Source organism: Channa argus, chromosome 19 (assembly GCF_033026475.1).
Source record: "Channa argus isolate prfri chromosome 19, Channa argus male v1.0, whole genome shotgun sequence".
Lineage (NCBI taxonomy): Eukaryota > Metazoa > Chordata > Actinopteri > Anabantiformes > Channidae > Channa > Channa argus.
The window spans coordinates 11,374,131-11,386,530 of NC_090215.1; the positions used below are offsets into that span (position 1 = coordinate 11,374,131).

Sequence of the window (12,400 nt, forward strand, 5' to 3'; positions counted from 1 at the left end):
AACAGTGCTGTGACTGCTGACAGATGTTGCTGTACTCAGGTTGATGAAAAAACATGCCATCGCTTTTTTCTGACTCAGCTTCACCCACTTAAAACTGAGAGAAATACTTTAAGACCAAAAACCGAAGCTGATGAATTTTCCAAAACACTTTGAAGAAAACCAGTAGTGGCATTGAACATAGTTTCTTACTTTTCCAGTCTGTACACCCACATACACAAAAGTGCCTGAAGTTTAGTGAAAGTCAGGTTTACAGAGCTTTTAATCACATCTTCTCTTCCTCTTTAGCCTACATCCCTACACCCATCTACTTTGGCGCTGTGATTGACACCACCTGCATGCTGTGGCAGCAGGACTGTGGGGTGCACGGCTCCTGCTGGGAGTACGATGTCACCTCGTTCCGCTTTGTCTACTTCGGCCTGGCTGCCAGTCTCAAGTTTGTCGGCTTCGTCTTCATATTTCTTACCTGGTACTCAATCAAGCACAAGGAGGAGCGAGTGGAGCGCTGGCGGCAGCACCTGCCTCCGCTAGGCACAGTCAGCGATCTCATCTGCCACGCTGGGGGTCAGAAGAGCCACGCCCGCACCCGCTCCTGCCCTGTGTACATCCCGCCTCGACCCGACCCGCCTGCCGCCCTGCTACTAAATCGCGGCCATAGCAGCTTCAGTTGCCCTGGCAACGCCCTCAAAGCAATAACCCCTCCTATATTGTTGCCACATCACCACAGAGGGTCTGCTCATGTCTGAGAGCACAGCAGGCCTCCCTCAAGGTTGTGACCCATTGGTGTGACATGTGCCTTCTTGTTTGCGTTTCTGCACCACACAGCGTCTGCTTTACACCAATCAGACAAGAGACAGGGCTCCAGAGCTGCTGCAGGACTGACAGGCAGAGACAGAAGTACGCCCAGTATACATAAAGGGCTGCTCTTTGTGGTTTATGATAAAAGGAGCCTGACAGATGCTTTTATTCTGAGCATATCAGCTGCAGCCACACACAGCACTCACACAGAAGGTCAGACCTCCACTTCAAGGATTGGATGATGTAAAGACACACATCACACGGTGCTACTGTTATAACGCAGGGCATTTGAATCTCTGTACAAACTGATCAATCACAATTTAACAGTGTCTAAAGCACAAATGAAAAACCTGTACTATGCAAGATCCTATGTACAGCTCCCTCAGTATTCTACATCTGTACCTCCTCTTCGATGCTAAATTCCCATGGTCCACCACGTCGTCACATCTCTCATAACAGTGCCTCTCAGGCGATCAAGGCCAGTCCAGTATAGAAAGTGAGCTATCTGGGTAAATGCTGGCCACTGAAAAGCCAGTCACATTCTGCTTTCTGCTCTCAGCTTGTGTGTTTGGAGACAGATCTTAAGTCACAGCGTCATGTATTAATAGTTTCCCATTTTGGCAAGGTAACTATGTAGTTCAAAGCTGACACGAACCATCGGTACAGTGTCTAAATGACTTCTTTGTTACCTCAAGTCTTTTCAGTGAGCAATAACTATGATTTTCCTTAACATTAATTTATCATTACAGACTGAAGGAATAAGAAAGGTACGTCATCTCTGACCATGTGCTGAAGCTACAAATACATTTTTGCGCTTGAAAGCGCAAATTTCAAAAATGTTAACAAACGTGATTAATTTTGAAGCACCGTAAAATTTATTTTATCTAATTTGTTGCAACAACCAAGCACAGATCATTTTGTCTTTCACTGTAATGGCTTCTCTATTCTAATGGTCATCAGATGTACATAGTTATAAAGTAGTCTAGGCTTTTAAAGAAATAGTGCAGCAAGCATGTAAACGGACGCATCACCTTTTATCACCAAGAGTAAACAGATTGATTATTCAGTGTGTGGTGTTTGATGCCCTCTACTGGACATAGCTTATTGTGTGAAGGCCAGTGAATGTTAATGTATGTCAGATCTACTGTAAATTCTTGGTTAAGTTAGAATTATTAAACTTAATCACTGCAATGAATTTAGGACTCCAAAGATGTATCTGAGCAAAGGGTGGCCAGCTTCTTTCGATTTTAAATTCTGCCACAGATCAGATGGTTGTCTGAACCAAGGCCCGCAGACAGCCTCAACTATTAACAGATGCTATGTTTGAGTAGGAATCTGTGGCAGTTGTTGTAAAATCCAGATATTAGGGAGAACTTCTGTTTTGTGAGTGGGATTATAAGAAAATCAGATGCAGTGAGTGGGCAACCTTCGTAGTATTCTGCCAGGTAAAAATGATTATGCAGTGTTGGTGGTGTCTAATTTTAGTATTAACATGACTTAGTACCTCAAATTACATATTCATAAATGATCATCCTGTAAATATAGACAAAGCAAACTAAGTGTATTATAGTGCTCCCACATAGTTAGAATTATATTTATGAGCTAACCCATGGTGTTGTACACTGTAACCAATAACAAAGACTTAGAATTAAAGCTACAGGACAAAAAAACTACCAAAAAAAAAAAGTGAATTTGTCTCACGGTGCCTGAACAGTATTACTCATTCTGGAAAGGTTGAGATCTCATTGTGTTTGTGGGGGGGTGGGTTACTAAAAGTTTTTTCCTGTCAAGAGGACAACACAGACATGATATTACCCTGATTTCTTGTACGTCTCTGTATGTAATGATTCTCAACCCTCCCTTCTTTCCTGGAAAATGACATGCAAGCATAAATTATCAGTGAAACCTATTAGCAGCTGAAGATGTCAGTTTTAATGTTTGAGGCAGAACCAGCACAAACTCTTGCTTATATACACAAAACCCATCTCCCTGCAAGTAAAGGACACCTTGTACTACACACTGGACTCTTTGAGGGAAGGACAGAGAATCATCCAGCAGTGTCATGCAGATCATTACACAGTAAATGCAAAGATGCCTGACTTTTCTGTACTGTAAACCTACAACTTGGGATTTAGTGTCCTGCAATTGCCTGGACCACTACTGATTCAGATAACTTTATTATGACTGTAAAATGTAATTTTATTAGTATGTTAACTGAAATTGAGTTTCCTGGACAGAACAGAAGATGTATTCTGAAAGTTGAGCTCTTCTTGCTTCGTGTTCCTGATTAGCACAAGTCAAATTTATGTTTGTGAACACTTGGTTTACAAATGCCTTGAATACTTGATATTTGTCATTAAAAAGAAAATTGGGGGGGAGAAAAAAAAATCCACTCGTTCTACTCATGAATTATTGCTGAGTCTGTAGAGATGTGGTGTACTTGCATTCAAAAGAGAAAAGAATTTTAGAGAGCTTTTCTAAATCTCTCGTAATTTCAGAACCTGCCTTAGAATAATCATGCTTTTAAAACATCTTCAGTATCACAGTAGTTCAGTGACAGTTTATTACTTCCAAAACTATATTAATACAGAACTATTTATAGATAATTCGGTGGACTAAAATTTTCAGCCACCAGTGTGACTATCCGTATCCATGGTAACAATACTTCCGGTTTCATGTAGAAGTTGGTCACATGAGTGAATTCTTTAACGTTTACTCTAACATTTTCTAAAATAGTATGTTGAAATGAAACACGCAAATTGATATTTAGGATTGTATTCAGGAAGTCTTTAAATTGCCCAAATAAATTAGAGGATTAAGAATAAAGTTTTCTCACAAACCATGATGCCATTGTCGTCTCAAATGGCCACAAATTAAGGACTACTATAACTTCTCTACACATCTTGACTTTTGGATCTTAAAGTAATTATTAAAAATTAAATGTGAAGTTTCCTTGTGAGAAGAGAAACCGGAAGTGTTGTGTTGCCATAGATACAGAAGTGCACTGTGGGCCTACAGTAACTTGGCCTCGTTTTTAAGCCTATAAATTTACATTTTGCAATGTTTGACATTTTGGAAAGCAAAGTCCAACGAACTAGAAAAAGCATTTCCAAAAAATAAAATGCACTGTGAATGCTTCAGAACTAAAGGGATTTTCCAACCAAAGCTGAAAAAAGCTGAACTGTTTTTGCTGAAAGAGCTGAAAGTTTTGCTCTTGTTAAAATAGCTTAAACATTTACTATAAAAATGTAAAAAAGGTCAGTTGAAGGCTTGACCGAACACGGTGATAGACTTTGGTGAATGCAATGCGCTGCTGAAGTGATTGGACAACACTGAAGGCCAAGAAATCAGTAGAAAGAACGAAAGGGTTTATTTCTCAACAGCTTCATGGCTTTCCGGAAACCAGAGTTGTTGTAACACTTCTACACAGACAAGACAAAAAGGACATCAGATTTTTGCAGAATGTATTTCTACAAGCAGATACATCTCTGGTGCTCAGAGATTAACAATTGGCAAAAAGGTTTCATCATTTTGCCCTTAATGGCCTTGCAATAACTAGCTTTATGAAATATCTGAATGTTTTCCTGACTATAGTGTAATACAAAGCTTTAGGGAGGGTGCGGATGTATAATCTTCTTTAAGGGACTTCACAGCTATATTTGAGAAAAAAAAACAACCAAACAACCTGCTATGTGCAGCAGTATACTCTGGATTAGCAGAGCACTACATCATATAGCAGACAATTAACCGATGAAGTGTTAGACAATGAACTCTTTCTTACCCCTGGTGATTGTGTTGGCACCTGCTAGTGATTAGTGAGGATCATTTTGCTCAACATAACAAAATGCTGTAAATGGCGACAAACATAATTATTATATCAGAGCTAGTGCAACAATATCTAAATGGTGTCCTGAAAAAAAAACAAAAAAAAAAACAAGGAAAACATCAATTGTAGTGTTTGGTAGCCTGCTTAGAGTTTGCTGCAGGTGGATACTTGTAACAGATAGCTTGACATGTTTTAATTATATACTAAACCGACTTATTTATGCAAGTTCTTTCATGAACAAAATGTTGTACATCACCAACCGTAAGTGCAGGAGGGATCATAACATGGAAAACCCAGAAAATCAATTTAGTATCGATTTTGCCATTGTTTATCTGGTGAGTCAACTAGTGTCTTGTAATAGAAGGTTTATGAAGGTTACGAATAGATTCCTTAAACTGGAGCAAACTTAGGGCTGACTAACGCTTTATCCATCCATCCAGATGCTAACGAGGTTTCACCACTCTCACTTACATTTCATAAAGACATATATTAAAAACATGAATGTTGTTTATCCATATGAAACAATTTTTAGTCCCAACACTTATGTTTAGCTGCATTAAGGCTTTTTCATTTCTAAATTTATATTTGAAAAAAGTAATACTGTTTACTAATAAATGTAGGCACTCGTAAAAAAATAAACAATTTTAATACTCATACAACTCTGAATAATGAGGTGGCATCGCTCGCCTTATTTCTTGGCAAGCTCATCTCTGAATCAGTGTCTCTATGGCAACCAGCAGCTCACTGGCTGGTCAACCATGCGTCTGCCTCAGGGGGTCTGATTAGAGGGTTGAGGCAGAGAGCCACTGCCCTCATAGTCCAAGGTGAGGGGCAGCACATGTAGTAGCACCTCAGCATTCTGATGAATGCTAATCTGTGTGGTGGGGGTGCTCCTAGTGGTGCTGGTCTGCACCTTGGGCCTCACTGTCTGTGGGGAGACTGGGAGGTAGCCTTGGGCCTGGAAAATGTCCTCTTCTTCGGGGCCAAGACCCTGCAGGCCAATTACCTCTCTGTGGTCCAGGCCAGACTCCAGCTGGATTTGCAGGCTGTTTAGAGTATGCAGCAGATTTCCTGCCTCCAGCTCGGTAAGTCCGTTCCCACTAAACACATCTCCTTCCATCTCATCCAGCTGCTGTGCCCACCTATTGCTCTGGACCCTGTCCCTTCTTGGATCTGATGGTACCGGTGATGGTGAAATAATGGACATCCCAGTTTGGTCTATAAGCTTCTCAGGAAGGCTGTTCAAAACATATTCCAGTTTCTTTTCCAGTGTGGGCATGGATGTAGGTGCTGCTAATGGTGTACTGCTTGGGATGGGGGTGGTGAGGTGAACCTCTGTGGCCAGGCCTGGCCAGATGTTGCTGGCTGAAATCAAATCATCTCCGCTGCTCTCTTCAAGGCCTCCACCACCAGCCCCAGAGCCCAGCTCTGTCAGGGTGGAGTCATCAAACTTATGGGTTTGGTTGAATTTGTTGAAAACGTGACGCAGTGCAAACATATTATCTACATCCTTCTGGAAGTTGGCCCAGTTGTCTGGGCTGGGACTGTAGTCAGGCCTACATTCATAAAGGGTTTCGTTTACGCTATACAGATCCTCCAGTCCCTGCCAGTTCACCTCCTCGTCCGTCAAGTTGGGCAGTTTAACCCTGTCGTCCATCCCATATTGGCTGTGTGCTGCCAAAGAGAAAGAAACGGAAAACTGAACATCTATATGAGAAAGCACAGGGAGCTTTTCAGGTTTGCTCATACAGCATGCAGTCATGCCCAACTTCCGCCTCTCAATAAAAACATCCAATTCCATGGGGTTTGAAGCCCCAAGCAACACACACACACACACACACACACACACACACACACACTTCAAAGCTAGATAAACCAAATAATCAGCAGCACCCACTCTAAACTCTAGCGACGAGTAGTGCAAACACATTAGAAAGACAGGCTGAAAAGAAAAAATGATCCACCATAATAAACTACAATACTAAGCTGCACAAGAAAGTGGAATGGCATAGTTAATGATAGGCCTGGATTGGATTGAAATGCAAGTTCAGGCAACCTGGAATAAAAGAACGTAACAGCAAAGGGAGCAAGACTTTGATCAACAAAACAAGAAGATGCTCAATAAAAAAGAAAGAGAAAATGAGCTTATGGGTGAAATGCTTATCCCCAGAGAACAAAATAGAGGAATTTAAAATCTGAAAAAGGGCAAATAAAAGAAATTTGCAGGAAAAAGCTAAATCAGAGTTGGGTTCAGTCTGACGTCTGCAAGTTAAAACTGAGGAAAAGAAGCATTAGCCCCACTTTTGGTTGGCTTCCTTTTGAGAGGAGCTTTCTTGCTACTACTGCAGCTAGAGAATAGAAATGGTTTGACGTAGGCTTAGGGACTCACAGGTAGGAGAGGCTTGGTCTCCTCTTTGACCACTTTCGATGCTGCTGTTGCCTGGTAAGCAGGTGCCAGAAACAGAGGTCAAATGTGCAGAAGTCGGTGGGAGGACAGAGAGGGCGTGGCAACTCAAGTGTCCATTCTACCACTACACAATGGCCATTAGCAATTATGAGGGGTATTCTGAATACTGCGTTACACAGAAAGACTAATGCAATAATGACTGTACATTTGTGGGTATGGCTGACATGGCATGGACGGTGATATTAAAGGAATAGTTTGACAATTTGGAAAATTCGCTTTTTTCTGAGTGTGAGATGAAACGATTGATGCCACACTCACAAACTATAGCCAGGAGAACGCTAGCTTAGCACAAAGACTGGAAAACTAAGAGCAAATCCCAGCTTGACTTCTATTGTTTTTAAACTAGTTTTAGCACAAACTAAAAAATTAAAATAAGATTTGTTAACCCATTAGCTTTTCAGTTTCATATTTTGAGGTGAGAGAGGGAATTATTTATATGAGCTTATTTTCCAAACTGTCCAACAATTGTCTTTATTATTTTTTAAATGGAAAATGTGATTCTAGACGGCAGATGATACAGTACCATGCATTGTCATTCACGTGCACTTAATGTTCTTTTGGCCCCAGGTGGAAGCAGATATTCGGCACCGCCATATATATTTATATATAGACACACACACACACCTTTCTAACATTTATTTAGCTGTGCTATCCTAAGATAGGCTAAAAAAGTTTGAATCTATATTTTAACATGGTCGGCTGCAATAAAGCTCAAGCAAAGAGGTGAAAATACACAACGCAGCACATCTTCTTCTGATTATACGTTGCTGCAGGCTGAAAGTAGACAGCAGGTAAATGTGAGGACAGATTGTGTGCATGTAACAAATGAAGCTGCTTTGATGAAAAAAAGTTATAGTTTGTTAAGAGTATCCTCAGCATGCATTCACGGGTCAAGTCAAGCAGCAGCGCTCCATGGATGGATGTATTAGTAGCATGACGCTATTCGACCCATGCAAGTGTTAAAGAAAAAAGCCACTGAAGAGAGACAAAAATTGGTGGATACCTGTGTGGCTCATAGCTTGCTCCATCTTTACCTCCTGATCGAAAAAAAATAAAAGCAATCAACTGTTAATCCTTTGATTCAAGGAGATGTGGGGAGGAAATAAATAGATCATTCACACTGAAGAGTCCCTCATGCACAGTTGATACTCCCTATGGAGAAATGCAATTATTAAATTATCAGAGGGAAAAAGAAAAGAGATTTGGATTTGACCGGAGGAAAGGTTCAAAAGCACATATGGCTGGACTGGATAGAGAGATGAGGATCAAAGTAAAGTGGTTTGTGAGTTCTGTTGAGTTTCCCCTTCAGAGCATGATACACAAAGGCACCCAGTCAAGTGACACTGCTGGTTAAGTCACACTCCACCAATAGATGCAAGTAACTGCTGAATTCACATCACCCAAATTTTAATCATCTTTTTTTCCCCCACAAAAACATCCCTTTCACTGGATCCCAGAGCTGGCATCATACTCCAGCAAGCGCAGCTACCAAGTTAAAGATTTTAGGCTGCTATATGACATGTATTGGCACGGTTTTGACAGGTCTAGCATGCCAGCACTGAAACACAATCCGTTTTCCCAAAGCTGTTTACCCGTTCCAGAACTGCACTCTCCAACTGGTAATTACAGCCATGAAGTTTTTATCCTCAGTGCATGCAAACATAAACAACGCAGCCAGTTCATGCCACACACAAACGCTACAGCTTGGCCTTACTGACTTAGGTCATCATGACACTACTTATTAGCCCCCTCCAATGCTGGGATTTCCCCTTTTTAAGGATGCTTGGCCCATGTTGAGGTTGTAAAAAAATTGTGGCTGATTACAGCAGTGATGCATGACAGGCTCAAATAAAACAACAACCTCAATTGCTGTTGATGACATCGTTGTCTAAATAATGTCTTTAACACACAGTGAGTCACACAGAGGGAAGACGGCCAGAGAGCATAACTGTAACCTGGCCTTATTTTAACTGTACTGACTGCACTTTATATAACATAAAATATATGTCAATGTGAAAAGTCTGGTGCTGAGAAAGAAAAGTTTGTGTGTGTGTGTGTGTGTGTGTTTGTGCGCGCATCACTGTGAAGAAAACAAACAGACATCAACAAAGGGCACACAAGATTTAATGATGATTCCTTAACCTCGATCGAAAAACTTCAACCCTCAACAGCAGGACCCTATATGCATGCACCATGCAGATTGGTGCAAACACACGTGCACACACATTGAGACATATTCAAAATACAACAGAAGACTAGATAAAAATCTCAAAATTAATAAAAATAAAAACCACACAATCAGCCATTACTATTTCAGAACCATGCATTGTTTTTAGCATGAGCATTTTTTTATTTAATAATTTGTGCACATTGCATGGTTCACCTTTTTAACTTCACTCCAATTTGTCTGTGTGTAGAATCTGTTGTAGTGATTGTTGGGAAAACAAATACTGCTGCTAAACCCTGAGTAACCATTTCATCGTATTTATTTAAGCAGTTAATGAGCTGAAAGCATTTTTACCTGTATCCACACTTTTAGGGCGAGGGTTACACTGCTTGTACCCCTGACAACTTCTCATCTCCATTAGCTGGGCATGGAGTGTGCTCAGTACGTCCCGATCCACTGTGTACACTGCATTGTTCAGCTGCAAAGTTAACACAATCACACACACACAAAACTCTAGTGTCATGATGTGTTGTATAATGCAGGAGCCGTTAAAACAGTTAAGAAGAGAGTAAACACACAGATGCAGACAGGAAACACATGATAGCATACAGATGTTCACTGAAAGATGAAAGATAGACATATGTTCACCCACCTGATAGGGGTCACTGTTGAGGTCAAAGTATTCCAGGAAGCCAGTGGAAAACTCGCAGAAGAGTGTGTTGTGGGTTTCATTGATGGTTCGCAGGCACCAGTAGGTGTTGTTATTAGAGCTGGTACATGCACAGAATCCACCCACTGGATGATAATGAGTAGTTAGTCTTAGTGCAACTACTAATATCTGGATAAATCTCTTTTACTAATACTTTTTAAAAGGTTTCTAATAACTGATATGCACTTGCTGGCACACAATTTCACAGTGCTCAACATTTTTATATAAAAAGGTAGAGTTAACATGAGGAAAATGCTGAATTTGCTCTTTTGCCATTAGCACCTGTCCCTTCAGCAAAGCTTGAATTTAATATACGTACATGTCCAGAAGGGAGCTGTCTGCCAGTGGTCATTGTTGTGTGTAAAACAAGTGAGGCCAGGTAAGCTGCAGTCATCCCCCTTCCTCTGTCGCTTTTTCTCCTTCCTTTCTTTTTTCCGTCTTCGGATTCCATTGTACAACTGGGCCTTCCCATCCATCTCCTGCGCAGCCTCCCTGTTGGAGAGAAACGTGAGAGAATTACAAATCAGTGTGATGCAAAGATGACATCAGCCAGTAACCTCTCTGGTGCCAGTAACCGCAGTTATGGAGGATCCAGAGGGGATTTCCAGAAGGCATCAATGATGCCAGACCCTGACAGTCTGTTTCTTTTTACGTTTAATCATACTATGTCTAATTTTCTCTGGCATGACCGTATAGCCACTGTCCCTTCTCCTTCCCTGCATTAACGCACAATAGACACTGAAAAAACCAACAAACAAACAGCTATTTTGTAAATGCCGAATCTGTTCCCAGTATTTTCTGGTGCAAGTTGATCACTGTGTTTGAGACTGACCGATTTCCCCTCTGGTGAGTCATTCCATCTTTCCATGCAACTCCATTTCCAGACACACACACACTCCTGGTCATACATCTACTTTGTCAATTAAACTCCATTCAGGGAGCAAACACTCAAAAATGACATGGCTGTCTGAGAAAGCTGCTTGTGTTTTAGGGACACAGACATCAGCATACACACGTCAGACTGGTCACCCAGGATGTACTAGGTTATCTAAATGATGGTGGGTATTACGGAGAGAGGTCACATGTTTTAAACCTTGCACAGACAATGCAGACACCCAGAAACAACTGCAGCACTGTACAGTGAATCATAATACACAACATTTGTACAATTTGCTGCAAATTGTCAATGTTGATAAATAAGGAAAGAAGTGAAACTAAATGGTGTAAACTTGTAAAATAAAGGGGAAGAGAAACTCACTTAAATGGATGGAGTTGATCATTCCTGCTCTTCAATCTCTTGTTTCTCTCTCCTCTGCTATAATAGCTGGTTTTATAAACAGAGAAACAGTCTAAAGGCTGTGTACTCCAATAGGTTTTGGCATGAGGCCTAAAACAAGCTATAAATAACTTTCTGTACAGAAATTCAATTATTTATTTACATAGCAAGTATTTTAGAAGAAATGTACAGTAAAAAACTAACCCCTTCTTTCCACATTCACACTCCTCTGGTCGTGTCCTCTTTAGGTGGCCTCTTACTTCCCGGAGGTTTTTGATTTTGTCTTGAAGTGCTTCAATCTAGAGGAAAAAAACTAATCCTATCAATTACCTATTGGCTATTATGACAAATTCTTGACCTTCAAAATGTGGGAGGCGTGCAAGGCCGATGATCTAAGCTTAGGATAATTACCTCCTGGTCTACATAGCTCTTATGGTCTTTCCAGGCTCTGGAGGATTGGTAGATTTCTCTTTCACAATGAACACTGTCATTCATCAAAATATAACACCTGAAACAGATACAACAAAAGTTATATACTCGTCTGTGTGAAAAGAAGACTGTATTGAGGTTTTACTCACTGCTTTCTTACTTATGGGTAACTTTTACAGAGTTTGGATATCCCACAGCATTTCTGTCATCTGATAACATTTCTTCTGAATCGTCATCGGTCCCCAATTCAAACTCAGGGTCCCCTGGGTTGTAGTGACGCTTTGCAATAACACGGTGGCGGATAGCTGATTGATCATCTGCTTGGAGGTCAATGTCATAGATCTGGCCTTCAAACTCCACAGACAGAGACCTGGTTGGCCGGGTATGAACAAAACGTGGACGATAACCTATTAAAAAAAAAAAAAACTAACGGATTTAGTAATAACCCCTTATTTTACAACAACAACTTGACATGTTTTTAGTATCTACTACTGTAGTTGCACTGTTTACAAGCAACACTAGAGGGCATCAAACTATAATTCCAGATGACACAAACCCAATCAGCATCCACAAAACAAATTCCAGGACTTGTAACAAGATGTTTGTTGTTCTCATGCATCTGTCTTTCTTTAGAGCATAAATAATCCATCACAAGATGCCTTAAGCATTTACTGAAAACTGAAACATTTTCTCCAGCTGTAATTGGGAGACAGACGTCTCTCAAACATTGC

General features: G+C 40.7%; 2 protein-coding genes across 7 annotated transcripts in view; one reads left to right on the forward strand and one right to left on the reverse strand.

Moving 5' to 3' along the window:
• Positions 1 to 4,001, forward strand: part of slco5a1 (solute carrier organic anion transporter family member 5A1) — a 46,936-nt gene extending 42,935 nt beyond the window's left edge. The window contains exon 10 of the mRNA XM_067486681.1: positions 286 to 4,001. Within this exon, the coding sequence (XP_067342782.1) occupies positions 286 to 743 (458 nt within the window). The 3' untranslated portion in view covers positions 744 to 4,001. The remainder of the gene's footprint in view (positions 1 to 285) is intronic.
• Positions 4,002 to 4,142: 141 nt separating this feature from the next.
• The window catches only part of sulf1 (sulfatase 1), a 36,363-nt gene continuing 28,105 nt past the window's right edge, over positions 4,143 to 12,400 (reverse strand). For 2 of the 6 annotated variants that reach the window (XM_067486674.1, XM_067486673.1), the window contains 8 exons: positions 11,830 to 12,076; positions 11,652 to 11,748; positions 11,445 to 11,539; positions 11,223 to 11,288; positions 10,284 to 10,456; positions 9,908 to 10,050; positions 9,610 to 9,733; positions 4,143 to 6,295 (listed from right to left, as the gene is read on the reverse strand). In XM_067486674.1, the coding sequence (XP_067342775.1) occupies positions 5,391 to 6,295; positions 9,610 to 9,733; positions 9,908 to 10,050; positions 10,284 to 10,456; positions 11,223 to 11,288; positions 11,445 to 11,539; positions 11,652 to 11,748; positions 11,830 to 12,076 (1,850 nt within the window). In that variant the 3' untranslated portion in view covers positions 4,143 to 5,390. Of the gene's footprint in view, positions 6,296 to 7,010; positions 7,153 to 8,091; positions 8,126 to 9,609; positions 9,734 to 9,907; positions 10,051 to 10,283; positions 10,457 to 11,222; positions 11,289 to 11,444; positions 11,540 to 11,651; positions 11,749 to 11,829; positions 12,077 to 12,400 lie in introns of those variants that run through there. The other 4 variants (XM_067486678.1, XM_067486679.1, XM_067486680.1 and 1 more) reach the window with 4 other exon arrangements.